At 43.9% G+C, this 26,831-nt stretch overlaps 4 protein-coding genes across 5 annotated transcripts in view; 2 read left to right on the top strand and 2 right to left on the bottom strand.

The window, feature by feature from the left end:
• Positions 1-184: 184 nt before the first annotated feature.
• On the top strand, positions 185-4,327 carry alg5 (ALG5 dolichyl-phosphate beta-glucosyltransferase). The gene is made up of 10 exons (XM_053441189.1): positions 185-512; positions 996-1,164; positions 1,969-2,015; positions 2,241-2,309; positions 2,428-2,520; positions 2,621-2,734; positions 2,834-2,893; positions 2,974-3,125; positions 3,249-3,334; positions 3,703-4,327. Exons 1-10 carry the CDS (start codon positions 450-452, stop codon positions 3,816-3,818), a joined length of 969 nt encoding a protein of 322 aa, XP_053297164.1. The 5' UTR covers positions 185-449; the 3' UTR covers positions 3,819-4,327.
• Positions 4,328-7,725: 3,398 nt separating this feature from the next.
• Positions 7,726-14,244, top strand: smad9 (SMAD family member 9). Its single transcript, XM_053442283.1, has 8 exons — positions 7,726-7,849; positions 9,879-10,427; positions 11,129-11,344; positions 11,567-11,824; positions 12,208-12,318; positions 12,597-12,818; positions 13,346-13,602; positions 13,723-14,244. Exons 2-8 carry the CDS (start codon positions 10,232-10,234, stop codon positions 13,864-13,866), a joined length of 1,404 nt encoding a protein of 467 aa, XP_053298258.1. The 5' UTR covers positions 7,726-7,849; positions 9,879-10,231; the 3' UTR covers positions 13,867-14,244.
• Positions 14,245-14,380: 136 nt separating this feature from the next.
• Positions 14,381-16,890, bottom strand: rfxap (regulatory factor X-associated protein). Its single transcript, XM_053442284.1, has 3 exons — positions 16,197-16,890; positions 15,866-15,976; positions 14,381-15,058 (listed from the first exon to the last, which is right to left on the bottom strand). The coding sequence occupies exons 1-3, from the start codon at positions 16,623-16,625 to the stop codon at positions 14,954-14,956; spliced, it is 645 nt and encodes a 214-aa protein (XP_053298259.1). The 5' UTR covers positions 16,626-16,890; the 3' UTR covers positions 14,381-14,953.
• A 1,448-nt stretch (positions 16,891-18,338) lies between these two features.
• Positions 18,339-26,831, bottom strand: part of LOC128457194 (serine/threonine-protein kinase DCLK1) — a 47,543-nt gene continuing 39,050 nt past the window's right edge. The window contains exons 8-17 of one of the 2 annotated variants that reach the window (XM_053441771.1): positions 26,139-26,311; positions 25,607-25,726; positions 23,439-23,585; positions 22,082-22,215; positions 21,823-21,900; positions 21,601-21,697; positions 21,424-21,504; positions 21,212-21,325; positions 20,387-20,446; positions 18,339-20,281 (exon numbers count right to left, since the gene is read on the bottom strand). In XM_053441771.1, coding sequence (XP_053297746.1) covers positions 20,177-20,281; positions 20,387-20,446; positions 21,212-21,325; positions 21,424-21,504; positions 21,601-21,697; positions 21,823-21,900; positions 22,082-22,215; positions 23,439-23,585; positions 25,607-25,726; positions 26,139-26,311 — 1,109 coding nt within the window. In that variant the 3' untranslated portion in view covers positions 18,339-20,176. Of the gene's footprint in view, positions 20,447-20,978; positions 21,053-21,211; positions 21,326-21,423; positions 21,505-21,600; positions 21,698-21,822; positions 21,901-22,081; positions 22,216-23,438; positions 23,586-25,606; positions 25,727-26,138; positions 26,312-26,831 lie in introns of both variants that reach the window. The other variant, XM_053441769.1, reaches the window with a different exon arrangement.

Genomic DNA, 26,831 nt, shown 5'->3' with positions numbered 1-26,831 from the left:
TAATATTCTTATTCTTATTCTTATTCTTAATAATTATATACGAAGAGCAATTCCTGTTTTCTCAAGCAAATCAGTTTGTATATAAAAAATAAAAACATTCCTTGGGGTTATTCCACCCCCGGCCTCTAGGGGTCAGTGTCGGTTCCCCTGAAGGTCTCTTCCTTCAAACTGATGATGTGTCGAAGAGAACTTGTCACTTCCTCTCCAACGCTGTGTTGAGTTGTGATTGGGGAGAGGAGTTTACGGATGTGGCCGCAGACTAATGGAGCCACGAAGCTTCTTATTTACTGTTTACACCATATAAACAACCTGTTAAGTTCCTGGTTCCTCGTGTGACCCGGGAAGTCAGAGCGCAGGCGGCCTGACACGAAGCTCAACCGGTGAGAAGACGAGCTAGCTTGTAGGCTAGGTCGCTGTGTCGTCAGTGGCTGCTGGACAACTTCTGGAAAATGGATTGCCTCTGTGATATAGTTCAAGCTTTGGTCGCATTAGCAGCTCTTTGTTTCATTGTGGTAAGTGGTCATAGTACAGAGTTCATGTTGTATTGGCAGAGCTCTGTCCTGGCTTGGTTTGGTGTCTTTAAAGTGAAGCAGGGCTGATTTCCAGCTCTTGTTCGTCCTCCATGTAATAAATCCTTTAACAAATGTATTTCGCTGAGGTTAAAGGCATTTGATTTTGCTTATATTTTCCCGTAATGTAACAAGCCTACATCTTCTCTCTGCGTGTGTGAGGATTTGTAAAGTAGCTGTTATCAACTGAGGAAAGCATCATCTGAATCCCTTTCAAAGCAGCTGCAAGACTAGTTCACTCAAAGGTGGAAAACCAAATTGTTAAGCTTAGTAAAACATCCCATGATTTTCATAACAAACATTAAGATATGCATAACACACTGGTCCAGAAAAGCCAGATTCTCTTCATCTTGTCTGCAGAAATGACACCTGTTGTCAATTGGAACACCTGCAGGCAGAGGTATGAGTGACTCTCTCTCTTTTCAGCTGCTCATTGTTGCGCACATCACTGCTGAGATGGTGAGACTGACACGCCACGAGAAGGAGAAGTCCTTCCTGACCGCCTCAGGAGAGAAGGAGCCATTCCCCAGCTTGCACGACCCCCATTCCAGGGAGCTGTCGGTGGTAGTCCCGGCCTACAACGAGGAGCTCCGCAGTGAGTGATATGGAAGGGGGGGTGTACAACCTGTAACTGTTCCACACAGGCAGAGACCCAGACTTGGTAACATCCGTCCTGAGTGATCCGATCACATGTGGTCAACACTAAGTTCAGGTCTGAATGCCCGCAGATGTGTCCTGAGATCAGATGACAAAATACAAACATTCTAAGGTTCTGAGACCCATTTGGCCTCATGCTTTACGCACTGTGAAAACAAATTTGTCCTTTGCCACACATGAGATTCAACCTCCTCAGCTGACATCCTCTGACCTGCTACACTTTCACAATGAATCTGTACTTTTACTCCTCTTGGTGGTCATATGTTGAATTGCTTGTGGCCACCACCACATATCAACAAACACACATAAAACCTTTGTCAATGGATACATCTGTAAACTTTGATATTTATTTATTTGCACATACTTAACGCTGTCGTCTTGTGATAGGATCTCTCAGGACGAATGTTAATACAACAGGGTCCGACTGACATTAGTCACTATAGTCCCATCAGCGTTTGACTTGGATGTGTAAATACAGAAAACTGTTGCATAATTTGTTGCAGTTGCATTACACTTATTTACAGGGGAAAAACTTTTTAAAATATAGCACACATAAGTCTGTTTTTCAAGCAATTAATAGTTTTGGATCTGAAGTTCGTCACCAACATTCAAAAAGTGACAAATGCTCAGTTTACTTTATGTTGAACTGATGAATTGTCAAATATTCATTGTTTTACACGATTCACCATGAACCTGCAGTAGGTTATAGACACTAACGGGTTTTAACTGTGTGTCATGACAGTGCCTGTGATGTTGGATGAAGCTATGGAGTACTTGGAAAACCGACAGGTAAGTGCTCAGCTTCATATAGGCAAGTCTTTACAATAACTGATGAGAGGAGGACCTTTTTAATTGTTTTTATTATTATTATTATTTTGACTGATCAAGCAAATCAATTTTATCATCCCGCTAAAAAGCAAAACAGAGAAAATGTTTCAAGTTTATCCGTTATTCCTTGAAAAGGTCAGCAGGTGGCAGCATTCAACTGTAAATGTGCCTGTTTCCTTCCTGCAGAAACAGAACCCATCTTTTACCTATGAGGTCATTGTGGTGGACGATGGCAGCAAAGACAAAACCACAGAGGTAATACCTTTTTTTGGGGGCACATCTGTTTCCATTAACTTTATATGGTGCTAAACATTTCAAAGTAGATGTGGTGAAGATTTGAGTTGTGATGAACTCTGTTGTGATGTTTTGCCAGGTTGCTTTGCGGTACTCTAAGAAGCACGGTGCAGATAAAGTGCGAGTCCTGACGCTGGTGACTAACCGGGGGAAAGGAGGAGCTGTGCGAATAGTTCGTCTGACCGCACAATAACATTAGTCAGGAGACTAGGAGTGTAATTTTTTGTTTAGATTTTTACCCACATTTCTTTCTCACCCTTTCTCATCTAAAGGGAACAATGAGCTCCAGGGGCAAAATCATTCTGATGGCCGATGCTGACGGAGCTACGAAGTTCTCTGACATTGACAAAGTGGAGGCAGGACTTAAAAACATTGAGCCTAAACCAGTGAGTCCGTATCCAGTTTTTGTTGTTGTTGCATTACGTAGATATTTGAATATTTGGCAGCTAGTGTGTACCTTTCTATAATTCAATCCTTATATTTAGGAAAACATGGGGATTTCCTGTGGTTCCAGAGCTCACCTGGAGAAAGATTCTGTAGCCGAGGTGATTATCTTGCTTGGAGTCTTAGGAGTATTGTGTGTTAAACAACGAAGTAACCACTATTTTTATTTTGTTTCCCACAGCGATCAACTTTTCGTACATTCCTCATGTATGGCTTTCACTTCCTGGTGTGGTTCCTTTGTGTGAGAGGCATCAAGGACACACAGTGCGGCTTCAAGCTTTTCACTCGGGAGGCTGCACTCAAGACCTTCTCTTCCCTCCATGTAGAGCGATGGTAAGGTGTTGTGCTCCCCGGTGGATTTTTCTGTCCTGACATCAATACAAAGTCTGCAAAGAAAAAAGATTAAAAAACAACTTTTAAACATCTCTACAATTCTTTCTCCATTTCTTCTCCTAGGGCTTTTGACGTGGAGCTCCTGTACATTGCCCAGTGTTTTAAAATCCCCGTAGCAGAGGTAGCGGTCATCTGGACCGAAATAGAAGGTAGGTTTTTCATGGAATATGCGGTCATGGATCCTCCCAGTGGGCCACCTTTCTGTGGTTCTATAAATATCTCTGTAGGGTGTGTGTGTACACGCCTGTGATCGACTGATTACTTCTAGTTACTCCTCTGTTAGAAATTGTACTTCATACCTGCTGATCCTTTCAGTTTGCCGTCTGTTTTGGTTTCTATTTTTTTATTTTAACAGATTTACACTGCTACTGTTGCATGCCTGTCTTATTGCTGGAGTGATTATGTATTTGCTGATGACATTACCATGTGGACCAATCAGCATTAGATGTCAGCAAATTGCTCTATTTCCATCATCTGTCCCTCTAAAAGCATCATGTCTGTGTGTTTCCTCCACCAGGGTCCAAGCTGGTCCCGTTCTGGAGCTGGCTGCAGATGGGTCGAGACCTGATTTTCATCCGCATGCGCTACTTCACCGGAGCCTGGAAACTGGAGTCGCCTCGGAAGACTGACTAGCCAATCAGACAGGCCCTGGTATCCCAGAGACAGCCTTTGATAGGGCCATCAAACCCTTTGGATGAGGTGGGATAAACAACTGTCAGTCGTACGCTGTAATGAAGGACAGTTTGCCACAGTCTTCTCCTTTCCAAAATCCACAGGAGAGGAAGTGAAGACACAGCCGTGGGTTCCTCGTGGTCCAGCCTTTATTTTAAATAATCTGATATCGGCTTGTGATGGCCCCTGTTACACGCACACTTCTGTGGCCGCGGCTCACAGAATGTCCCTATGAATGAAACCGTGTACTATGTTACTTAATGTTTATCTTGTGGCCAATCAAGTGTGACTGACAACAAGTTGTAGGAAATGTGGAGGATCTGATAATCAGTGCTTCATGATTCTGATTAGACTGAATGTTGTTACTGTTTGTGAGATTGTCAAAATTGGAGGGGTGGAACTTTTGAGGAAACGTGTCAGTGGGATGATGGCATGAATGATTTAAACAGAAATAAAAACAATATGAATTATTTATGCTTTTGAAAGTCTTTCTTAACCAAAGTAGTGGCAAAATGAAAAGTATTTAATGATTAAATATTCTCAAATTATTTTAGCTTTTCTTAAATTGTCGTTGCTTTAAAATTAATAATTTGGACTATTGGTCTTAATAGTGAAAAATCAATTAGTTGCTCTACTATTAAAAAACTAATTAGGTTTAAAATTATAAATAAAAAAAGTTCACCTCTTTAGCTTCTCTGAGATTTGCTGAGAGGATATTGTGTGGAAGAGCAACAACAGCCAATAAAAGACCTGAAGGTCTCACCATCACTCACAGGACACCACTCATGAACCTGTATCATCTTGTATGTCAGTCAAATCATAATGTGGCAGGAAGCAAACACAGACGAGTTTAAACCTGTGGCCTAAAGGCTGCTGCCGAGATCTTCTTACAAAGAAAACCAGAGAGGCTACTTGTTTGTAATAATCAATTACTCATGGATCAAATGTAAGGTTGAGTTTTTACACTAAGTGAAACATTTAAAAGGTTTTGTAGGATATGTTTTCACCTTCTATCAGTCAGCTTCCTGTCTCTGCCCCCCCCCTGATTGTTTAAACTTTCTTGATACTTCCTGGATATTTTAACAGATGCACCTTTTATCTTAGTAAAGAGGCTGACAATACATAATTGCTTCTATCTCAGGTCACTGTTTCTCAGTCTGTGGTCTAAAGGGTCTTTATCAGGCACTTGAGAGAGAATACTCAGGTTTTTCTCAATATTATTAGAGGAAATCTCCAATATCTGACTTATTTTATTGGGTTTGAACTTTATTAAACAGCAGAATTCCTTAGGGGGTTAGTAGGGATCAGTGATGTAGTTTAGTAGAAGTATAGGGGGCTGAGTTATCAGTTTCCCTTTACATGAAAGAAAGCAGGAAACCCCTGGATTACATTATTAATCACCAAAATCATCCCTTTTTTCCTGTCTTGGAAAATGGCCAGCAAGTTGTTTTGGCGCTGGCAGTAACTGAAGTTCTTCATAAGGCTGAGGTCTGCAGGCTTGTTCGAGCTGATGATGCCTCCGGGGCCTCTCGGAGCCTCCCGGAGCCCCAGGGAGAGCATCCTGTTTGTGCTCTGTGACCAGACAAGACACACAGGCGGCGGATCATGATCCAGCTCCGGTTTCCTGTCGCGTTTCAAAATGCAACACATTTGAAATGTTGTTTTTCGTATTTCATTGATCAGATAAGGGGAAGGAAATGAATGGAATGTCATTCATGGAGATTAGTTTCACTTTGGAACTTATGTGTGATGCCACAGACACAGTATTCAATGAAACATTTATTAACCAGACTTTTATAAAAGCATGACTTTATTTTATTGTCACCTCCATAAATCTATCTTGACTCATGGATAATCATGAGTCTATAAACATGAATCATGAAAGATTTTATGCAGGTGATTATTAAATGAATTAATCATTGATATTATCAGGCTTTTATTTACTTTAGTTATATTGTATTGTATTTGCTAAACTGACTCCACTTCCAAACAGTGAAAATTAACATCGTCAGTATTTTGCCCTGGGACCTTCCCCGAGGCACCAGACTCTCTTGGCTCCGGTGGACCGTCCCCACCTCCCCAGTACACACCGACATGGTGCGCGTGTAGCCCGGGTTAGAGCCACCTGGTGGCTCGTGAGGTTTCAGACCTGATCCCCAGAGTGGTTTCACTCCGTGCTCGGAGTATTGTTACGTTCCGCAGCAGTTGCTGTAAACTGTGAAAATGTCAAACTTGTAGACTCACTGTCGCCAGCCGGGGCTTGCGTCATTAACTGGACCAGTCACGGCACTCCAAATAAAAGGATCGTATCCATCCGCAATGAGAAGAGACGTCCGTGTGCCTCCCAACAATAGATCATGACACAACTATGAGTTTTTTTTTAAGAGGAATAGAAATGTGTGGTTGTTTTTGTGTTTCACGGTATGATCGAGTTCAGGAGGAAGACGGTGTATCCTTCCTCCTCCAGGAGACTCTACTTTCATAGACTGCAGGTGTACAGGCTGTGCATGTGGAGGCGTGCACACCAAACAGGTTAATTACTTGAAATGACAGGTTCCAGTTAGAAATATCTTATTATATATAACGAAATGCTATTATAGACTGTAGATCATATTGATTGTTGACTAATTAAGCTTGCAGCATCTATAATCCTGGCAAAATTAACCTCCCAGGAGAAAGAGACAACTTATTGAATGTTGGCATCTATGACATTGATCCGTACCAGTGTCGTATCATCTGTACATGCCAGAAAAAACCTGATTCATATAATGGGATGAAGAAATAGTCTGGAAGGAGGACGAACAGGTGGGAGGGTTTTTCCTCCTCACCTCAGTTAGTTAGTGCCAGTAAATGTGTGTAAAACGAGGTTGGAGGAAACTATGGTTGAAGTAGACGGTGCATGGCTCAGGTGGCGCGCACATGCACTTGCACGCGTGCACGCCCCTGCCGCTGGATCAGAAAATCCCTGAAATCCTGGTACAGTTCCAGGAGGGGGGAGGCGGAGGGATCTCTCGTGCAGGCGCTGCGGCTCCAGCCAAGCTGACGCCGCCGCGGCTGTGTGGCGCTCCGCTGGAGCTGCAGGAGGAGCGGCGTCTCCGGGCCCCGCAGACCTGCGTCAAGGTTCCCGCACTGGACCGCAGAGAAACCGGAACACTGCGGGACTCCACCTTCACAATAAAGATAATTATGCTCAGTGACTTGTGGAGCTGAGCTGTGAGTGATACATCGTCAATTTAAGAATGTGAACATTTGTCAAAGTTCACTGGTTTGCTTTGCTAATTTATAACTTTCTCTTACATTCATTTTTGTCTTTTTTATCTTTGTCTTTGTTCTTGTTTCAGCATGATCGAAATAATTTGCGAGAATATACCAAATTTGTACTTTCTCTTTGATAAATATATTGTAAAATGTATGAGTGAAAACAGTAACAGTAGAGACTACTTAATGTTAAGATACACGATGTGGTTTGTCCAATTAAAACATCTTAAACTATTCTGAAGACTTAACGTTTCAAAAAGGGAAAACCTCCATATGAGAGGTAAATTTGGCCACATGGGCTATTAAATTTAAAACCACAGTTAAACGTAAGACTAATTGATTTACAGCTCATTCTGTTGATTAATATTCACACTCATTTTAAAAATGTTTCTGTTTTATTGACAGATGAACCAAGTATGATCAGTTGACACCATGCATCACATTTTATTTATTTTTAAACTTTACTTTATGTTATTTTCCCTTCTTATTATTCTTATTTTGTTTTCTTTTTCCTTTGAGCTTCTTTAACCCCGCTTTTATTTTGAAATCTGCTACCGGACGCTATAAGTAATGAGGCCAGCTTGACACTTAAACGTCAACACACATGCTCGCAGATACTATCCACACCCACACGCACACACACACAAACAGACACACACCTTCACTGAGCCACCACACCGGGAACCCTTCTCATAGTCAGGACTGTCTGATGCGCACTTGTCATCACTGCTGAGGTGAGAACCCAAAACAAACTTTACATTTCTACAGAATTTAAGAAAGTCTCCCACAACCTCTGTTATTGTGAGTGTTTTTTATATTTGTGTACTGTTTTTAAAATACTTTTAAGAAGAGGAAAAAAACGTGGCACTGTTGGGCAACTTCTTGGGAATGAATTATTCTAACATTAGCATTATTTGAATTATGATCAAATATTGGGATGATTTAGTCAGATGATAACTAAATAAACACACACACACAGTGATTGGTTGTGATACTAATCCACATAATTAGGAGTGTGTTGGACGCGTGCGTGTGTCTGGCGGGTTGATGTTGTGTCTGCAGTGTCGGTATCACACTATGACAGGAATGACTGCTCACATTATCCACTGTGCCGCCAAGGTGAGGAGGCTTCTAGTGGCTTAGAGCGCAGCCCGGGTTTCTTTTGGAGTCTTGGCACCAAATGAGTGGTTGTAGTCGTAGTGGAGGAAGCTGGCGTGTTTACTTTATTTGGGGCAGGGGGTGTCCTGGTGATAAAGCATTAGGTAATTAGCCTATCTGAAGCTGCAGACTCAGTGACGCCAGGCTCCATAAAGCAGCAGCAGCAGCAGCAGCAGCAGCAGCACAGACAGGACTGATGCCGCAGTCTGTGCTGTCACTGTAAACCGCAGCTGTCTGTCTGTGCGTCTGTGTTTGTGCTCACACGGCTTGTGTACACGCACGGAGCACAATGTACAGCACCTCAGGTTTAAATCACACCACTTACTGCTGTTACCTGTTGGCATCTAATTAGAAAGTCCACGCAGTCCTGGAGGAGCGTGGTCTGACTCTGTTGTGTTAGATTTGGATGATTGCATGTCCCAAAAACAGAAGCTGTGGTTAAATCCCAAAAGCCTCCACTTCACCTTTTGAAGGGAGAATCATCTGCACAACATGTACTCTTCCTGCACAGCGAGCAGCAACAACCTGACACGCAAGAATGCTTTACAGTAGAAAGTGTTTTTCTGCCACATTGGGTCAAATATGATACCGTGTGCCGCAGGACGTCCTGCCACAGGAGATAAACCAAGTAGATCCCCATAATACAGTCACTGTTGAGTCTCACATGCGCTTATTGTTACTGTACGAATATCTGAGAAAACAGATGAATCAGTAAGATTCCCACTGGAGTGACATGCACGGAAAATGCCTCTGTGGTGCTGATTCAATAGGCTGGTGGAACAGAGTGAGCACTTAATTCACCTTGATATTCCCATACCTGATCGATTTCATACCAGTCTTCAATATTTTCTCGCTGGGCAGAGAGACACAAACATAAAAACAGAGAGCTCTCTCTTTCTCTCTCTCTCTCTCTCTGTCTCCCTCTCTCTCCCTCTCTCCCTCTCCCCCTCCTGTCCTGTGATGTGTTCTGGCCAGACAGTATGGCTCCTGGGCGTCAGTGGCATGATCATAGAAACAGAGGCCAGAAAGGACATTCCTCATCGTTGGTGAATCTAGACATGAGCTCGGCCCCATCTTGCCCTGCTCTCTCGCTCAGGCAGTTTGGGATATGTGGTTACACTTTATTGACAAGATGAAGAAGAAGAAGAAGAAGATAAGATTATATAAAATAAGATATACCTTTATTGAGCATCTGTAGAGGAAAATTCAAAGTTGACCAAGCAGCACAAGGAAATAGAAGCATAAGGGAAATAATAAGAATAGAAATAGAATCTAGAATGAATAAAATACATGAATCCCTACAAGTGAATCCTGTGGTCTCCTTTCTACCTGACCTCTGAACTCTCTTTACCTGCACATCTGTCAAAACTCATATAACAACATCTGTATTAATTCAGCACTTCACAAAAAAACAAGTAAAAATACATCGAAATAACAATAAAAAGATAGAAATAGAAGTAAGAGATGTGACAGAAATGTGAGCATGACCTATTAATACAATCATTTTGTTTTGATTTATAGAAAGCCACCGACTCAGCCTGACAGCTTTTTCCTTTTCAGCTAAAGTAGACCTTAATACCGGTTTCCCATCTCTTCTCTCGCCAGGTGAAACTCGACCTGAATTTCTGGCTGCGTTGAGGAGCAACGTCTCCTGCAGGAGGCTTCAAACCCAGCGCTGCCGGATCGGATCCCTCCTGTGCCAACCCCGAGAGCAGATTTAGGGTTTGCGCTGCGCTGGCGGGAGTCCAACTCCTGCAACCAGCTCTGCTCGGAAGTAACAGCGGAATACGACGAAAGACAGAAAAGCTTCTGTTTACACAGACTCTGCCTCATTTATCCTCACCTCTGTTCCCTCGCTGTCCCGGCTGCTCATTTCGCTGTCCTCGAGGGAGCTGTTTATCTCTTAAACATCACCCATCAGCTCATCTCGGCCCTCCCCCTGTCTCATTCATCTCAAAATGAACTCCTCAAGCGCCATTACGTCCCTGTTCTCCTTCACCAGCCCGGCTGTGAAGCGCCTGCTCGGCTGGAAGCAAGGGGACGAGGAGGAGAAGTGGGCGGAAAAGGCCGTGGACTCACTGGTGAAGAAGCTGAAGAAGAAGAAGGGGGCGATGGAGGAGCTGGAGAGGGCACTCAGCTGCCCCGGGCAGCCCAGTGAGTAACTTGGTGTCTAACGGGGTCACAGCATAAACCTGAGGGGTTTGAGATGATTAACAGGACAGGAAATATTTATTACCCTGATATTTGATTGTTTCTAACACAAAATGTTATACTTTACATTGCTGGACCTCTAAAAATGATGGAAATTGAACAATTTGAGAAGTAAAATCAATCTTTAGTGCACAACAAACATCATGTGACGAGGGGGGGGGGGGGTGCATGTTTTATTTTATGACTCGTGAGATAAACATGTTGGGAGCCTGTTGTCTCGTCAGTAAAATGTGAGCTCACAGGTTTGATTGCGACAGAAGCTTTTTTTGCAATGTGTTCTTGCACAAGACCTGGAAACTAAAACGAAAGAAACCATCATGAGCAAGTCTCGACAGATCCTAGGATTAAAAACCTGAAATAAGGAATTATACACATTTTATTATCATCTAGATATTTTTTCCATTTTTCTTTTAAAATCTTTTCTGAAATTATTTCAATTTTTTTTGTTGAAATCATGATAAAAAAAACAACCTTTTCTAGATTCATGTAAATTAGCCGAGCAAACAAAAGTACAGAATCCTCGTAACTTGCCGAGTTTCCACGCACTAGTAACTGTATCAGAAAGCATTTTCATACTGTGTGACATTTGACTGATTTCATGGAGCTGCATTGACGTCCGTGCCGTTCCATTTTCAATCCTTCAGGCAAGTGTGTGACGATCCCCCGCTCGCTGGACGGCCGGCTGCAGGTGTCCCACAGGAAGGGTCTCCCCCACGTCATCTACTGCCGGGTGTGGCGCTGGCCCGACCTGCAGTCGCACCACGAGCTGAAGGCCCTGGAGTGCTGCGAGTTCGCCTTCGGCTCCAAGCAGAAGGACATCTGCGTCAACCCCTACCACTACAGGCGCGTGGAGACCCCTGGTACGCACGTTGTCAAAGTATAATCCTCTGAGTTAGCTTTACAACGTGAGGTAATTGTTGAATTTTAATGTGGCAACTGTAAAGCCTTTATCGGTTCTTAAATAGAGGCAGGACATCTGATCCGCTGCAGCGTTCCCGAGCCGAAGGGATTTGCAGTAACATGATCTTTCTCGCTCTTTGTCTCTCCCTGTGTCTCTCTCTCCGTCCCTTGTCTCCTCCCAGTGCTGCCGCCGGTGCTGGTCCCACGCCACAGCGAGTTCAACCCTCAGCACAGTTTACTGGCCAAGTTCAGGAACGCCTCCCTGCACAGCGAGCCTCTGATGCCCCAGAACGCCACTTACCCGGACTCCTTCCCGCCGATGCCCTGCGCCTCCTTCTCCTCCTCCAACGCCTCCTCCCTCGGCCAGTCTCCCACCTCGCAGAGTTACCCCAGCTCCCCCAACAGCTCCACAGAGCCGGGCAGCCCGTATCACATCATGGGTAGGGAAACAAAAACAAGCGAGCCGCCACCTTTTTAGACGTTGCTGTCTTATTGGAGGTATTCAAACGTCTGACAAGAGATATCTCTATAGCCGGTTTTAGACTTGAACTCTTTAGAATGTCCGCACAACACACAACAATATCTGTGGAGATCATGTGTTTGTGTTGACTGGACATCAACACAACTTCTCGAATGTTTTCTTTCTGAGTTCTCATCTTTGTCGGAGTCTTGTATGGCTCCTCTTTTTCATTCCTTTCTCATTTAGTTATCAGTTTTCCTTCCATCGCTTTAGAAAACATCAACATTTGTGTAAAGTTTTCTTTGTGTTGAACCGTTTTTGCCAGTTCATCATTTCGTTGTGTTGTGTGACATGTTTTTCCAGCTGAGACCCCCCCGCCTCCGTACACCATGATGGAGACAAGTCCTCAAGACGATGTGAAGTCCGGCAACTCCACAACAACCACTAAACTCACCTTCTCTGCTCCACACACAGGTAAGAGAGTAGACATGCTGAGTACTATATAAATACATGCATGTTAAATTATAGAAATGCATCTATCTGAATGTATGGAGATATTTATATAGAGATAGGCATTGATTCTGCATATCAACAGCTCTGCTTCTACTCGCTGCTGCAGATAATGTTGCAAATCCAAGGCACCAGCTTTATAGGATTTTTACATCAATATGATAAAGTATCTCAAACTCAATACAGCACAGGACAGAATGTGTTCTCTCCGCCTCTGAGTCCCTCCTCTCTGGTGTCCGTAGATCTGCGTCCCGTTTGCTACGAGGAGCCGGAGTACTGGTGCTCCATCGCTTACTACGAGCTCAACAACCGGGTGGGCGAGACCTTCCACGCGTCCTCCCGCAGCGTCCTGGTGGACGGCTTCACGGACCCGTCCAACAACAAGAACCGCTTCTGCCTCGGCCTGCTGTCCAACGTCAACCGCAACTCCACCATCGAGCACACACGCAGGCACATAGGCAAAGGTAGGCCCGTGCAGGTCATTCATGTCCGGGAACACACAGTTTCCTCAGAGACTGAAGGAACGCTCCTTTTATTTCTGTAAAAAAAAAAATGAATGTGCAATCTTTATTTCCTCCTGCACCGAATCCTTCAGGCTACATAATGTTGTTTCTGTCTCGGTCAAAGACTAAAGAAAGGCTGCTTTTGTTGGACGCACATCAAGAGTCTCTGTGGGCTACAGTAATCTGTGCTCTGTGAGGATGTGTGTGGTTTTCTATGATAGGGGTGACACAAAGGGTGGAGGGCAGCTTGTCCCCAACTCAGACGCTGCTGACACGACTCAGACATTCCTCATTTACGAGCGGCGATGCCCTCGTGGGTTTTTTCCTCTGGTGGAATATAAAGAGAACGAAGCCTTTTCAGTGGAGGCGACACTGATGAGTGTAGTTTTTATGCTCTTTTGGACATTTTGACTGTTATTTTTGCATCACGGTAGAAACTTCCAGACATTCAAGATGTTGACTCCAATTTCCCCCTCCATCCCTCTCAGGGCTGCACCTGTACTACGTGGGTGGCGAGGTGTACGCCGAGTGCCTGAGCGACAGCAGCATCTTCGTCCAGAGCCGCAATTGCAATTTCCAGCACGGCTTCCACGCCACCACCGTGTGCAAGATCCCCAGCGGCTGCAGCCTCAAGATCTTCAACAACCAGCTGTTCGCTCAGCTCCTGGCCCAGTCCGTCAACCACGGCTTCGAGGTCGTCTACGAGCTCACCAAGATGTGCACCATTCGGATGAGCTTTGTCAAGGTACTGATCTGGGACATGATACGAATCTCACTGTAACTTTGTATTCTGTCATTTTGACCTTGAGGTTGTCAGAAGGCAAACAAATTAACAGCTTAGATTCATGGTCTGTCCTCTCTTCAGGGTTGGGGCGCTGAATACCACCGGCAGGATGTGACCAGCACCCCCTGCTGGATCGAGGTACACCTGCACGGGCCCCTGCAGTGGCTGGACAAGGTCCTCACACAGATGGGCTCCCCGCACAACCCCATTTCCTCCGTGTCCTAACACGAGCCCCCGCACACTCTTGGTCCTTCACACAGGTAGTCGTAGATTCTGTATGCTCCGCTCTGTCCAGGTTCTCTGACCCGGGGTCCTTCTCTCTTGACCTCTCACACAAAACGAGAAAAATGTATATTACAGCTTTGTCAGCCGATTGCATAACTGAATGATTGAGTGTTCTTATAATTTCAGTACGATAAAGCATTTATCTTGTTGACTGCACTCAAAGACGAGAAAAATTGGGACTTGTAGGTACTCAAGACCTGTGTTGTGTTTTAAATGTTATAGCTGTATTGTGTATTGTATAAGTGTTGAGTAATGTTTGACTTCCTGTACTTATTGCTTTTTTCTGTCATTCCATTAAAGTGTTTTTTTTTTCTTTAAGAGTTGAATCTTTGTTTTCGGATAATAAATGGAAGAAAAATATCTCATTGAAATATAAACACAGAGACAATGATCTGTGATATTGAAGTCTCACATTCACAGCAGGGGGATAGACACTATCACTGCTACACAGGAATAACACACAGTACACAGTTTAATTTCTAGACAACAACAAACATCCCATCAAGCTTCATTTGCATTCATTTTTGTACACCATTTGAATTGATTGTTCTGTGACATGATGAAAGTTGTTTCATGGAGCACCATCTGAATAAAAACGAGGCTACGGGAATGCACTGCGCCAACGGACAAATGTTCAAACAAAAAAATGTAAAAACTCAAGTGTACTGCATGAATAACTCCATAAATAACACTAAATAAATAGCACAACAACAAACAAAGAATCTAGTTCAGGAGAATCACATTTTTAAAACATCTGAGCAATTTTTTAACTGGACATTTATAATCCAGAGTTTTGATTCTTTTTGCCAAATGAGGAATAAATAATGGATGTGAACTCTAATATCGTGTATTTAGGGAAATTATACTTCATAAACAGCACAAGACCCGTTCTGATTGCATGGTTAGTCCACCTTTTAGTTCCAGTGAGCTCAGGTCATCTGTCTCACCGCGGCTGGAGAATTGTTTTCAGTATCATGACATTTCCCTTTATGCATCAAATGCCAGCGTTCAGGTCGATCAGCCGCTGTCAACAACCCGGGAACTGTCCCTGTGCTTGGCTGCGGTTCTGTGTGGCCAGGAGCTGCTGCTGCTGCTGCAGGAAACCGATCACCTCTGGACTCCGGAGCAGGGACTGGAAGACACACACAATCCAATTTGAGTGTAAAGTGCAACAACAAATATTTCTGAAGATCTAACATATGACTTCCTTTTCCTGCCTTGTGTCAAATTGTCCGTATACCACATTTCAATTCACTAGATCTGAATTTTATCATAAATATCAGTAAACACGTCTGATTCTTCATGAAGAAACATAAATTATACCAAGAGAAAGCAATGAGGAATCAATTTAGATTTTACAAATAAATGCCCCATCTCACAATGTTAAAGAAAGAGACACAAATCCTGGATCCCCTGTATTTCCTGACCCAAACAACAGCCTTACACCAAGTTTCATGGCAATCAGCCCAGTAGATTTAATACATCATCCTGCTAACAGACAAACAGACAAATGAAAACATATCCTCCTTGGTGAAAGCAATAAAGTAAGAAGCTGAAAATACAAACGCTTCCTTGCAAGAAGGGGGGATATCCTGGCATAACTGGATCCAGCCATTTAGTGGAAATTAAATTGTTGAAAATCACATATGAAACAACAAACTGGCTTGTGGTGGCCGCCAGTTTGAAGACAATCTGTCATAACTTTAATGTATCACTCCTCCACCAACAAGGTTATGTAATAATCAGCGCCTGTTAGTTAGTTGGAAGGATTATGTCAAATCTACTACACAGATTTCTACAGATGTGGAATGGGTCAGGGAGAAAAGAATGGGTATCTAGTGAATTTAAATGTGGTTGCATGAGGAAGTGTTGGGCCTTGGTGGAGGTAAGTGCTCTACTGAGTTAAATTAGGTTCCACCAGTGACCCACTGGGACTCACCAGTCTCTTCTGGTTGAGGACCTGCTCTATCAGGGAGGGTCTGGCCGGCCGGTCCCCCATGGCACCAAGTCGCTGCTTGTTCACAGACACCGGCCGCTCCTCAGAGTTTTCCTGAACACGACACAGAGACACAAACAACCATTAATTGACTGAACCACACTTTACTGAAGTTTGAACTAACACAGGATCACATGAGTTCAACCCTGTTAAGAGTCAACTACGATGTAAACAGAGATTAAGAGTCTTTCAAAATCATTTCTCCTCCAATCAACACTCATGGGTTGGAACGAACGGATCTCGTTATGAAAGTATGAACAAAGTTTCCTCTCACTTCTATCTTCCCACTGGACATGGCCTGGTCGCTCTTCTTCTTCTTGTACTTGTCCTTGTACATCTTGTTGCGGTGTTTCTTGCACATCCACGGCTTCCGCTGCTTGGCCACCTGCGTCGTGGTCTCCGTGCAGCCGTCGTACGTGCACTGCTTGGGGGCGTTGTCGCCCTCCGATGTGTCCTCGTCGTTCAGCTCCTCCGGGCTGGCGGCGCCGTCCCGGGGGTCCGAGGTGTCCAGCATGTCGCTCTCCTCGTCCGGGTCGTCCATGTCGTAGGAGGAGGCGTTGTTGTCCGGCTCGTGGGGCGTTATGACGTTCCGGCTGTCCACCACCCCGGCCTTGCTCACGTAGTACCGCTGCCCGTCCTTGGTGAGCAGGAGCGTGGAGTCCCGGTCTTTGTTCGCCGGAGCCGAACCGTCATCTTCGCTCATGACTGCGGTGAAGGAAGACAGCAAACAGCCGCAGCTAGCTTAGCTTAGCTTGGCTAGAGAAATACCATCCCGTTAGCTCTCGTTAGCTGAAGCAGCGATGTGTAGACGTGTCCGCGCGCATGTTACTTTACAACCGGACGTGTCTCTGAGTGGTTGTGATGAATATCATTAGATTTAGAGATAATACGAGAGGATCTGTAGCTTCCTGTCGTTACACTGCTGCTAAACTGACTGTGTTCACTGAGAGGACCTTCTTCTTCGCTGCTTTCAGTTCATGCCCTGCACTGAACCCCTGTGGTCAAAGGGAGAATGACATGCTCCAAAGATGTGTATATTTGATGCTATCAGAGAAGAGTTTAATAAAAACATTAATTTAATACAATATAAAACAATATATGTACAGATGGCAAGAGAAATCAGAGAGGGATTTTTACACACTGTCTGATAACGATTCCGACAGTAAAGGCAAGGGGTAGTGATGGATAAGGTTTTCTTTAACAAGTTAAGTCTTTCATTCTCACTTTCCACCTTAAATCTATGAAATGAACTGAAATATGAACTAGTTCAGAATTTAAATGGTGAACTATGAACGTGAACTATTCATGTTTACTTGTATGAACTGAACTTTGAACTAGTTCATGAGCGGTGTGAACTTGCACAACACTGAATGTAATGTAATGTAATACTCTACTGTTGATGGTTTATGGTTAATCAGGCAGGAAAGAATGACACTAAAATGACTGGTGCATTTTCAAAGATCTATATTTAACAAAGCTGAACGTTAAATTTCAGTCAAAGCAAGTGTTCAGATCTAGAAGCTCCACTTGTTCTGCTGTTTCTGGAAGTAACAAAAATCTGAACTTCTTGGGAAATAGCCGAGACAATTTTATAAATGTTTTCTCTGTACACAGTGAATAACCCTCTTTTCCTGAAACCTCCAGATACTCCTCCACGTTACCTTACGAGTGAAAAATGTTTTGTATTCTTTTTATCAATGCCACAGAGGACTTATCCTGCCCATCTCTGATAACTGCACTGCAAATGCTTTTTATTGAAATGTTACCACGAGAAAGTCTCAATCATATGTCCACGAATAGATGGAGTAGATAAAGTTTCCTCTCTTCTCCACCATCCTCCCACCTGTCGGGTCAAGTACAGAAAATGTTGGCTTCCACTTCTCCGACCACAACGGTTGTGGAATTCATGACAATATATCAAGTACCTCTATGGTGAAGTGGCCCCTCAGCAGATAGTGGATAACAATAGCCCAATACAAATTCTCAGTGGGAGGATGTGCCTTTTTCTAAAGGCAAAATTGACCATTCCATGAAACTGTGTGGACCCGGGGATCCTTGGTGCACTGTAAAATATGGGATTTAATGGTTGCATTTGAAAAAGCATAGAAACAAAGTGACAAATAACATAATTGAATAGATTTCAAGCTCTACATTTTATTATTAAAACGTCTTTCACAAATTGAAGCTCTACAAACAACACAGACACTTTGTTCTTGGAACATATTTTAATTATTACTATTATTATCGATAGATCATTGTTGAACAGAGGTACAGGTATTGGTATTGCAACAGATTTGAACACTGTGGCGCAGCTGTGAGAGCACTTTGGTAAACCACATGTGCCCGTGTGCAGTGGAGAGTTCATCCCCACGGCACAACAAACTCATACTGATCAATATCGGTCAACAAACGGTCAATATGACGGCACATCACTGTCTATGTGTGACGATGGGAACAAATACACAAACTTCTAGACACGTGTGACAACGGCAGGGAGAAAAATCTGAAAAGAGAAAACCCCTGCATCCCGCATCTTCTGTTTTTTTTTTTTTCCTCACATCAGTTATTGGGAATCCCTTTGCTTTTACAGAGGAAGTGACATCGTTCCCAGTGTCCGACAAGAAGAAGAAATGGTCGTCTCACTTCGTCCGTGTAGATGAATGTAAGCGGTGCAACGTCAGGTCTTTTTCAACGTTACCGTTTCATTTCGACCTGATTTAATTTTTTTCTTTTGCTGACACACACGTATGACTGAGTTCTCTACCAGTAAATAAATATACTGTATTCTGGACTATCAAAATAAATAAAATTATGTTATTTACATAACATATAAAACAAACACCTCATCACTAAACTGCATTTTTTTTGTTTTATAAGAATACGCTACTGAATGTCTGTCACGCTTCCGTCTGAATAAATGAAGCCATGAATGAGGTTGTACAGAGCTGAAATAAAATCCTCTTCACCTGTACTGCTTCTCTATTGTGCTGCTGGTTCTACGGCATCCATATTGACTCTGTCAGACCTGTGTGACTGCACCCAACCCGCAGTACTTTGTGCAAATAGGCAGTCGCTCTCCGAAACTGTACCTGAAACATTTCTCCAAAGCCACAAAGAAGTGTCGCAACAACTACACTTTTCTTCACTGCTGGAATATGTGGAGGAAACATGTCTTCAGTGTTTTGGAAAAAAAGTAAACAAGGCTTCAAGTACATGAGCGTCACAAAATAAACAAGATATCAACATGGAATGATTGAGGGACATTGAGTGCATCAAGGGGAAATACTTCAAATGGTGAGTTTGCTACACAAGCACCCAAATTCTGGAAATTTATATGGAAAGATGCTATGGATGAAGCAGAAATTTCAAGGAGCGATCCAATGCACCATTAAAGTCGTAATAGCAGTCCGTGTAAAATGTAAACTGTAAAACTGCAATCCAACGTTACAGGAAGGCAATGCCAATACTGTGTTGAGCACAGGATTATAGCACAAGTGCTGTCTTAGATGTAGCTTTCAGTGAACACTGCTTTCTTGAACACAGTAATAAACTTGTAATAAAAAAAGTCCTTTCTCCGCTCGTTTTTTCAACATTACACTGTTTATCAAGTCTATGCTCAGGCCTACCTCACAATCTGAGCTTCTACTTCTAGTTCCATTATGTCATTATTCCACAAAGCTCTATAGGACAAGTCAAGAAAAGGTTGTCCTCAATGAAAAAAGGAAAATACATAATCAATAAAAAGAAAGAAAAAGAGTATGAATAATAATGAATAAATAAGGTTCAATAAAACATGAACATTAGTCCATATTCTCATATTGCCTTGTAGAGCTGCTCCGCCATAAGGAAGTTTCCATGTTGAGCCCGGATCATCACTGAAGGGTAAACAACACACTGTCGCCCTTCCTCGCTCCTTGAGCCCTGCAACATGTGCTCAGGTGAGAGAACGTTAAAAAAGGAAATAAAGAAAAGTCTTTCACCTCGTTCTGCCCCTCTCCCTCTTCCTCGTGATCCCTGTTTCTTGTTGCCTCTTTAGTTCTTTTCTCACTCAAAGGTCTCCACCCTTTGATCGATCTCTCCTCCAAGTTTGGAAAGATGGATTCAGGGAAGATAAAAGTTTTTTCTCGTCCACAGTTTTCCCCCCTTTCACCCCCAGCGTCTCCTCTTCCTCCTCCTCCATGCAGAGGGAGGAGATGGATGAGGATATGTATCTCCTCGCTTCCTCCTCTGCACATCTTCTCCTCCACCTGCTCTCTAGAAGGGCGAGCTGGGGGAGCAGACGGCGCTGGCTGAGCTGATGGAGCTGTCGTCAGAGTCGGACGGGAGGCTGGGGTACGGGGGAGGGGTCAGAGAGGGAGAGGCCATGGGCAGGCCGGGGAGGCAACTGGGAGGCTGGGCCCAGGGTGCGTTTGTCGTTGATGTTGTCACTGGTGTCACCGTCAGAGTCGTCTGCAGGGGCGGCGGCTTCACATCCGGGTGGCGTCCTCGTCTGAGAACCTGCCCCTCCTTATCAAGAGCGGTGGCCTGAGGGAGGAACAGGAGAACATGTGATTAGAAGTCCTGGTGTTAGTAGAAGCAGCCATCACATCAAGCAAAAACAATCACATGACATTCACTGAGACAAAGATGGGGATCATATATTTGGAGAGGCAGCATTCTCAAAGAAATAGCGTAAATAAAAAGTGCCTGTAACTCTGTGAAAGACTCTGCAACATCCTGTTTGTTCATTAAAGAAACATGGGACATTTAGAATCCACAGGGTTTTCCACAGAAATCAAGGAGGCACCGATAAACAGGGACACGACAGGGAGGACAACCACGATGCAGGTATGAAATCTGATTTGCAGCGAGCGGGGGATGAGAGGAAGGAAGGGATAAGCCAAGGACACAGATCACAAAGCGGGGACGACAGGAAGCTGTGAGAGCAGCAGCACGGCATGCGCGGGGGGGGGGGGGGGACATCAATTTCAAGGACACCATTTTTGGTTTGTTTGGATTTCTCGCTGGTTTGTGAACAATCCAGTCCGAGTTGTGTCTCTATGGCAACCTGGCCTACCTTATCCAGTACATGGCCGGGTGTTGGTAGAAATCCAACGACCCAGATCTCTGCATAGAAAAGCTGTCATCCAGCTGAATACAAAGAGAAAGCAGCACAATCAATCAGAACAGCAGCTCAGTCAAAGGAATAAGACACAAACTTCACTCAGAGTCACATCTGTGATGAAAAGAGACAGAGTGTAAACCTGCAGGACAAGGTGAATCATGGGTAGTGTAGTTTCAATGACTTACAGAAATGACTGACACTCCTGCAGTGGTGTCGTTGACCTTGGGGCTGGTGTTGAAGTGCTTCTTAATCTTCCCTGCTACTGACAGCTGGTGATCATTCTCACATAGACCTTCGTCCTGTATCGGGTAAAGGAAGAGAGGTTTTTAATAAACGAAAAGAAAATCTCATATTTGTGGGAAAACTGAATGAATGTAATGGGCTCAGTTGGACTCACGGTGACCCAGGGGTGCTCGAGCACCTGGAGGGAAGAGTATCTCTGGTCCACCTCCACCTCCAGCATGGATCGGATCAGCTCCTGCAGCAGCGAGCAAACAATCGTCAGGTTTTATTCCTTCATTATAAATTTAAGTGTCTCTATTCAGAATACACACAAACACACAGGGATGCTCACCATGGCTGTCTCCGACACATTGTCCCAGTACGGGAGGGGAAATTCCAGCTGTCCCATTAGTATCTGATCAAAAAGCACTTCTTGATCGTCGCTGCTCCTGCAAACAAAACATTTCCACGTGAACACGAGTATAAACTGCTCCAGAGGAACAGTGTTATAAGGATTTCAGAAGCAGAATTAGTCACGAACAAGTGGAATTTCTCTCTTTGGAGCAGCTCTTACCCTCGAAAGGGGGGGAAACCACACAGTAGGATGTAGGTGATGACTCCAGCTGCCCAGATGTCCACCTTAAGGCCATAACTGCACAAAGACAAAAGGCAAAGATTCACAACAATTCTAAGCAAAAATAAAAACAGTTAATTCTCTGAAACCAGCATCCCAACGGCAGTCAGACGCAGATGTTGGCCATGAAATGACCCGCCACATTAGAGGAGCTGTGTTTACAGTGGTGTCCTCTGTCGGCAGCAGCTGATGCCCTCACCCTGTTTCTGCGATGATTTCGGGTGCTACATATGTCGGGGTCCCACAGACGGTGTAGAGGGGTCCGTCCAACACGGTCGCCAAGCCAAAGTCCCCCAGCTTCAGGCTCTTGCTGCCATCTGCATGCTCATACACCTGAGACAAGAAGAAATATTTATATAAAAATGCTGAGATAAGATACAGATAAATAGAGCGTGAGACTAACAAGTCATTCGATGCATAAACACTATTTGTGACTCCTACTGCATTCGTGTTTGTGCAGCAGTGTGAGCTCTTCGTTTTGTTTCCCTCAGGCCAAATCAGTCGGGGGAACTTGAGGACAGTGGCATGTCTGGCTTTTTGCTAAACTGGGCGTTTTGACTTGAGCCACAGGGGGGCGCCAGAGAGTGACAAGTTGTCGATCCAACACATATTGTCTTCAGTTTTTAACAAGCACACACTATGAGTGACCTGCAGCCAGAAACTACTATAGAAGTACCTTTATTGATAGTTTTTCATTCAACTATTTTACATTTTACGAGCCACAACTTCTCTGCTCTGGTTGACTCTCACAGTTCTCATCAGTATCATTTCCAGATGTTGCTCGCAGCTGTTTTTTTATTTAGCAGCTACAGAGCCAGACGTTAACAGCAGATCTTGGTGGAGAGTAACACAGAGTGAACGGTGGTTGATTATTGGACTACTGAAGTATTGGAATACTCTTAATCGTGGCGGATTATTAGCCAAATGACCCCAGAAGGAAGGTCAGCGTTGCTCAGTTTCTGGGTTGGACGTGGTAGAGTGGCAAACATAAACTTAAACCGTTTTAAAAGATGATGATAAATTTGAGATAGTGTGCACCTCAAAATCTCTCAGGATATGAGGACCTTCAGCAAATAAGAAAACAAATCAAAACTCCGACATTAACAGAAAAGGAGCCACGGCACAAATATTCAAGTCCAATCAAGCTCAACATTTATTATTTTACTGAAACAGCTGGAAAGAAAACCAAACAAGACGCTGCAATCCCATCTTTGGTCTGTAGGGGATGAATGTGGCAACACGGGCCATTCAATCATCTTAAGGCAAAAACCTCCTTAGAGCCGCTGCAGGTGAGAACGTCTGGTCCTCAGAGTCGGTGTGTTTCAAATGAGTAGAGCAGTTTGAGGATGAGAACACGCCAAGGAGGCTGACAGAGGAGGAAGATGAGGATGAGGAGGGAGGTAAGGAACGTACATGGCTGGAGAAGGTGTGTGCGGGAGGTGTGAGGGCAGCAGGGATGACTCATCTTTGTTGTGAGTGATTTCACTTGAGGACGGAGAAAGAGGGAGAGCGTGCTGCGGCACAGACACATGCAGAGCCGCTCGGTGTGAACTCACCAGCAGGTTCTCTGGTTTGATGTCTCTGTGCACAATGTTGAGGCTGTGGAGGTATTTGATGGCACTGGCCAGGTTGTAGAGCATGCCACTGGCGTCTCGCTCCGTGTATCTGTTGGCCGAGGTGATGGCGTCGAACAGATCTCCCCCCTGCGGACAGAAAAGGACGGACGGGCCGGCTTGTCAGCGGTGGGAACAATAGGTGTCACAAGAGTTTCTCTGGAGCTTTTCACACGGACAACTTGGCAGATTCACTTTTCAAAGTTTTCACAGTTGCTCATCTCGTCTGCTGAGAAGAGTTCTCGGCGGAGACGTTGGATCAGTAACGAGGGTTTTTCGTCTGCTCAGCACCTGGAGGGATAAACTGTGTCCTCATTCCCAGACTTAGTTCAAACATCTCCTCCTCTGTCTTCAATATTTCCCTTTCTTTAGATTTTTTCCCCCCTTTAATTCCCACACTCTCTCAGACCTTTTCATTGTCTGTGTCGTTTTCTCATATTCTCATTCTGTCTTAATCACCCTCGTCTTACCTGTCTCTCTCTCCTATTCCCCCTCTCTCTCTCTCTCTCTCTCTCTACCCCTGACTGGACTAAGTGGAACAGAGGCTTAAAATAGGGCCGGATCTCTCCCTCTCCCTCTCCCTGCACAGACTCTGTCAGCGTTCAACGTCCACAGCCAGTTATTTAAATATGAGCGCTGTCAAATCCCAGAGCTCGGCCCATGAGCAAGGCATTGCATACACTTCTCTACAAAAGTATGTTGACACTGGGTGAGAGGTTACACAGCCATACATGCAATTGTTAAACATCTCATCTCAAATGCAAAGGTTAATAACATGCGGCTGTAAGACTCTTCAGATGGGTGCAGGCACATGGTACACAGACATGTCAGTCAGTTAAACCACTTGTTCCATGTTCTTCTACAACATATTAAAATATAAAAAAACACACTGGGAGTCGTTTATTGAAAGGAACTTCCCAACACTGTCAAAGTTGGATGCACACTTTTATGTGTGTTGTTGCATTTTTCCCTTAGTAGAAATTAAGGGGGAAATGCCTAAAACTGCACCAGGCAAAAACTATGTTGACATAGTTTGAGTTATATTCTGCACCATTTATTTTTTGCATGCTGCTCTTGCCTCTGCTACAAATTCACCCTCCCTGTCCCTCTCTCTCCACCTCATTCATCCTCAGCCTCCTCTCCATCCTCCTCCTACACTGGGACACGCTCACGTGTGCACACACTTCTCCAACAGATTGCCTCTCATCTATATTCTGTAGTACTCCACGCTGCGACACGAACAGATGGATCACATTCCTGCCTCCTGAATTATGCACAAATATTTCTTGACTCAGAGAATGAAGAATGTGAACACACGAGCGCTCCGGGGCCACAGATTTCTATCTCTCGATCCCACACTGGGTGATGGGTTGGAATTCAACATTCGCCTCAGTAGCTGAACGCTGCTGCTCTGTGTCTGTTGCTGATTCTGCCTCCCTGCTCTTCTCTAACTGGAGATAATCATCATCATCATCATCATCATACACAGACAATAGTTGCATCCATTATATCGGTCGGGCCAAATAGCTCGGCCTGCTCCCAACCACAAACATAACAAAACTAGAATCTCACTCAATAAATTGCAAACCTCCACCAAGGCCAATCAGTCCCTTTATATGCTGCACCAAATCTGTCATATTAATTGGGACATAGTTCTAAAACTATATATTTTATTATTGCTATATATTATATTATACTATACATGCACTAAATTTACTTGGGATTAATAAAGTATCTATCTTTCTAAACGTTTGCTTTCCAGCTGAATCCACACTACCTCAGCTCAACAATTGGTGGTAAGTACAGGTCTGTTTATGAAGTTTTTATGAAGTTTTTATGAATTATTCCCTGGGAAAATCTGTGAAAATGAAAATGTCCCAAAAAAAGCCACAACTCGTGATGTTAAAGAAATCGATACGTTAATCCTGGACCCCCCTCCCTGGATCGAGGCAAGAGCTTAAAGCGTTCTTGTGTTTGTGTAAATCCATTTGGTCGTTTTTGTGTAATACTGTTGACAAACAAACAGATAAACCCCCAAAACATCGCAACCAACAGCAGATAAAAACGAAATCCTTTGCAGAAAATAGTAGTTGACGAACACAGACACACACCTTGACCAGCTCCATGACCAGGTAGAGTTCGTTGTACGTGTCCACCTCCTCTATCAGCAGCACGATATTTGGATGTTTGACTCTGCGGAGGATCGCCACCTCGTTCTGGATCATGTGCTCCTGGAAAAAGAATTCCAATCAGTTTTTGAGCCATGGAAAAACAAACCGGGAGAAATACTGTCTCCTAAATACGATGGTGGAAAGAAGTTTCAGCTTTTTTGTAATCTTTCCCGCCTCTACCGGAGTGATGGGTGTGGTCAGAGGTGAGTGACCACACCCAAAAGAACAGAAAACTGGCTCATGTCTTCAGCAAATAAAGCTAAATTTAAAGAAATGATTGGAGAAAAGGTTTTCACTGAGTTTTGTTGTTTAATTCTTGGTTTTCTCAGCTCTCTGTTCGTTGTATTGTCACTGACATCATTAACTGATGTTCAGAGGCTAAAGAACCATTTTCATGTACTTAAGCAGTTTTCAACACAAGTATCATTTATGTGAAACAAACTTCTGCTTGTCCCGCCTCAGACTTCTGTACCTTTCCTCTGCATTTGCCCTTGTTGATGATCTTCAGAGCGTACTCCCGTCCTGTGGTGTGCTCCACGCACTCTCGGACCACGGCAAAGTTCCCGTCGCCGAGCATGCGTCCCACCTTGTAACGGTCTGATATGTAGGATGGCACAGCTGGAACCTCATCCACGAGAACCTCGGCTGCAGGGAGGAAACACAAGGTTAAGAACGGAGCGTGGTTTGTAAACTTTTGTCAGACTGCATCTATTGTATAGAGGTAACAGAGGACATAGAAAATCTTGTTAAAGTCTCCAGCGTGGGTTGAGGCTGTAATGGCTAATAATTGGTACAGTGTTTAGCAATGTGGCCTCACAGCCTCTGGGTCCAAACATATCTCTACAGTGGATGGATAGATGATTCGATGATTTGAAATCAACTTTCCATCCACGGGTGGCAGATGGTGGAAAATATTCTTAATGGGGCTTCTCTGTGCCACTTAGTTTTCCATAACCATCCCAGTACTATTTAACACAAACTGCAGGAAACCAGTTCATTGTGATATAGCAGGTAATTATTCAATTCCAATAATAAGCATGTCAGTCATTTTCTGAATCATTCTCTCATTTCGAATTAGAAAACAAAATCAAATATGCAGAAAGTAATAATCAGCAGATTGATAAATAATATAAATTATTAGTAGTTGTTGCCCTTGTGCTCAGAT

Source organism: Pleuronectes platessa, chromosome 15, assembly GCF_947347685.1.
Source record: "Pleuronectes platessa chromosome 15, fPlePla1.1, whole genome shotgun sequence".
Classification (NCBI taxonomy): Eukaryota; Metazoa; Chordata; class Actinopteri; order Pleuronectiformes; family Pleuronectidae; genus Pleuronectes; species Pleuronectes platessa.
The sequence above is the reverse complement of the archived record's forward strand: the minus strand, read 5'-3'. Positions and strand labels throughout refer to the sequence as shown.

What these genes read in the sequence shown, in the direction of transcription:
- smad9 (XM_053442283.1), top strand. Translation starts at nt 10,232, where the DNA reads ATGAACTCCTCAAGCGCCATTACGTCCCTGTTCTCCTTCACCAGCCCG. An exon ending in CTTCTCTGCTCCACACACAG is followed by an intron (nt 12,319 to 12,596) that starts GTAAGAGAGTAG and finishes TGGTGTCCGTAG; the next exon opens with ATCTGCGTCCCGTTTGCTAC. An exon ending in ACGCAGGCACATAGGCAAAG is followed by an intron (nt 12,819 to 13,345) that starts GTAGGCCCGTGC and finishes CATCCCTCTCAG; the next exon opens with GGCTGCACCTGTACTACGTG.
- alg5 (XM_053441189.1), top strand. Translation starts at nt 450, where the DNA reads ATGGATTGCCTCTGTGATATAGTTCAAGCTTTGGTCGCATTAGCAGCT. An exon ending in CAGCTCTTTGTTTCATTGTG is followed by an intron (nt 513 to 995) that starts GTAAGTGGTCAT and finishes CTCTCTTTTCAG; the next exon opens with CTGCTCATTGTTGCGCACAT. An exon ending in AAGGAGGAGCTGTGCGAATA is followed by an intron (nt 2,521 to 2,620) that starts GTTCGTCTGACC and finishes TCTCATCTAAAG; the next exon opens with GGAACAATGAGCTCCAGGGG.
- rfxap (XM_053442284.1), bottom strand. Translation starts at nt 16,625, where the DNA reads ATGAGCGAAGATGACGGTTCGGCTCCGGCGAACAAAGACCGGGACTCC. An exon ending in TGTCCAGTGGGAAGATAGAA is followed by an intron (nt 15,977 to 16,196) that starts GTGAGAGGAAAC and finishes TGTCGTGTTCAG; the next exon opens with GAAAACTCTGAGGAGCGGCC. An exon ending in TCCTCAACCAGAAGAGACTG is followed by an intron (nt 15,059 to 15,865) that starts GTGAGTCCCAGT and finishes TGTGTCTTCCAG; the next exon opens with TCCCTGCTCCGGAGTCCAGA.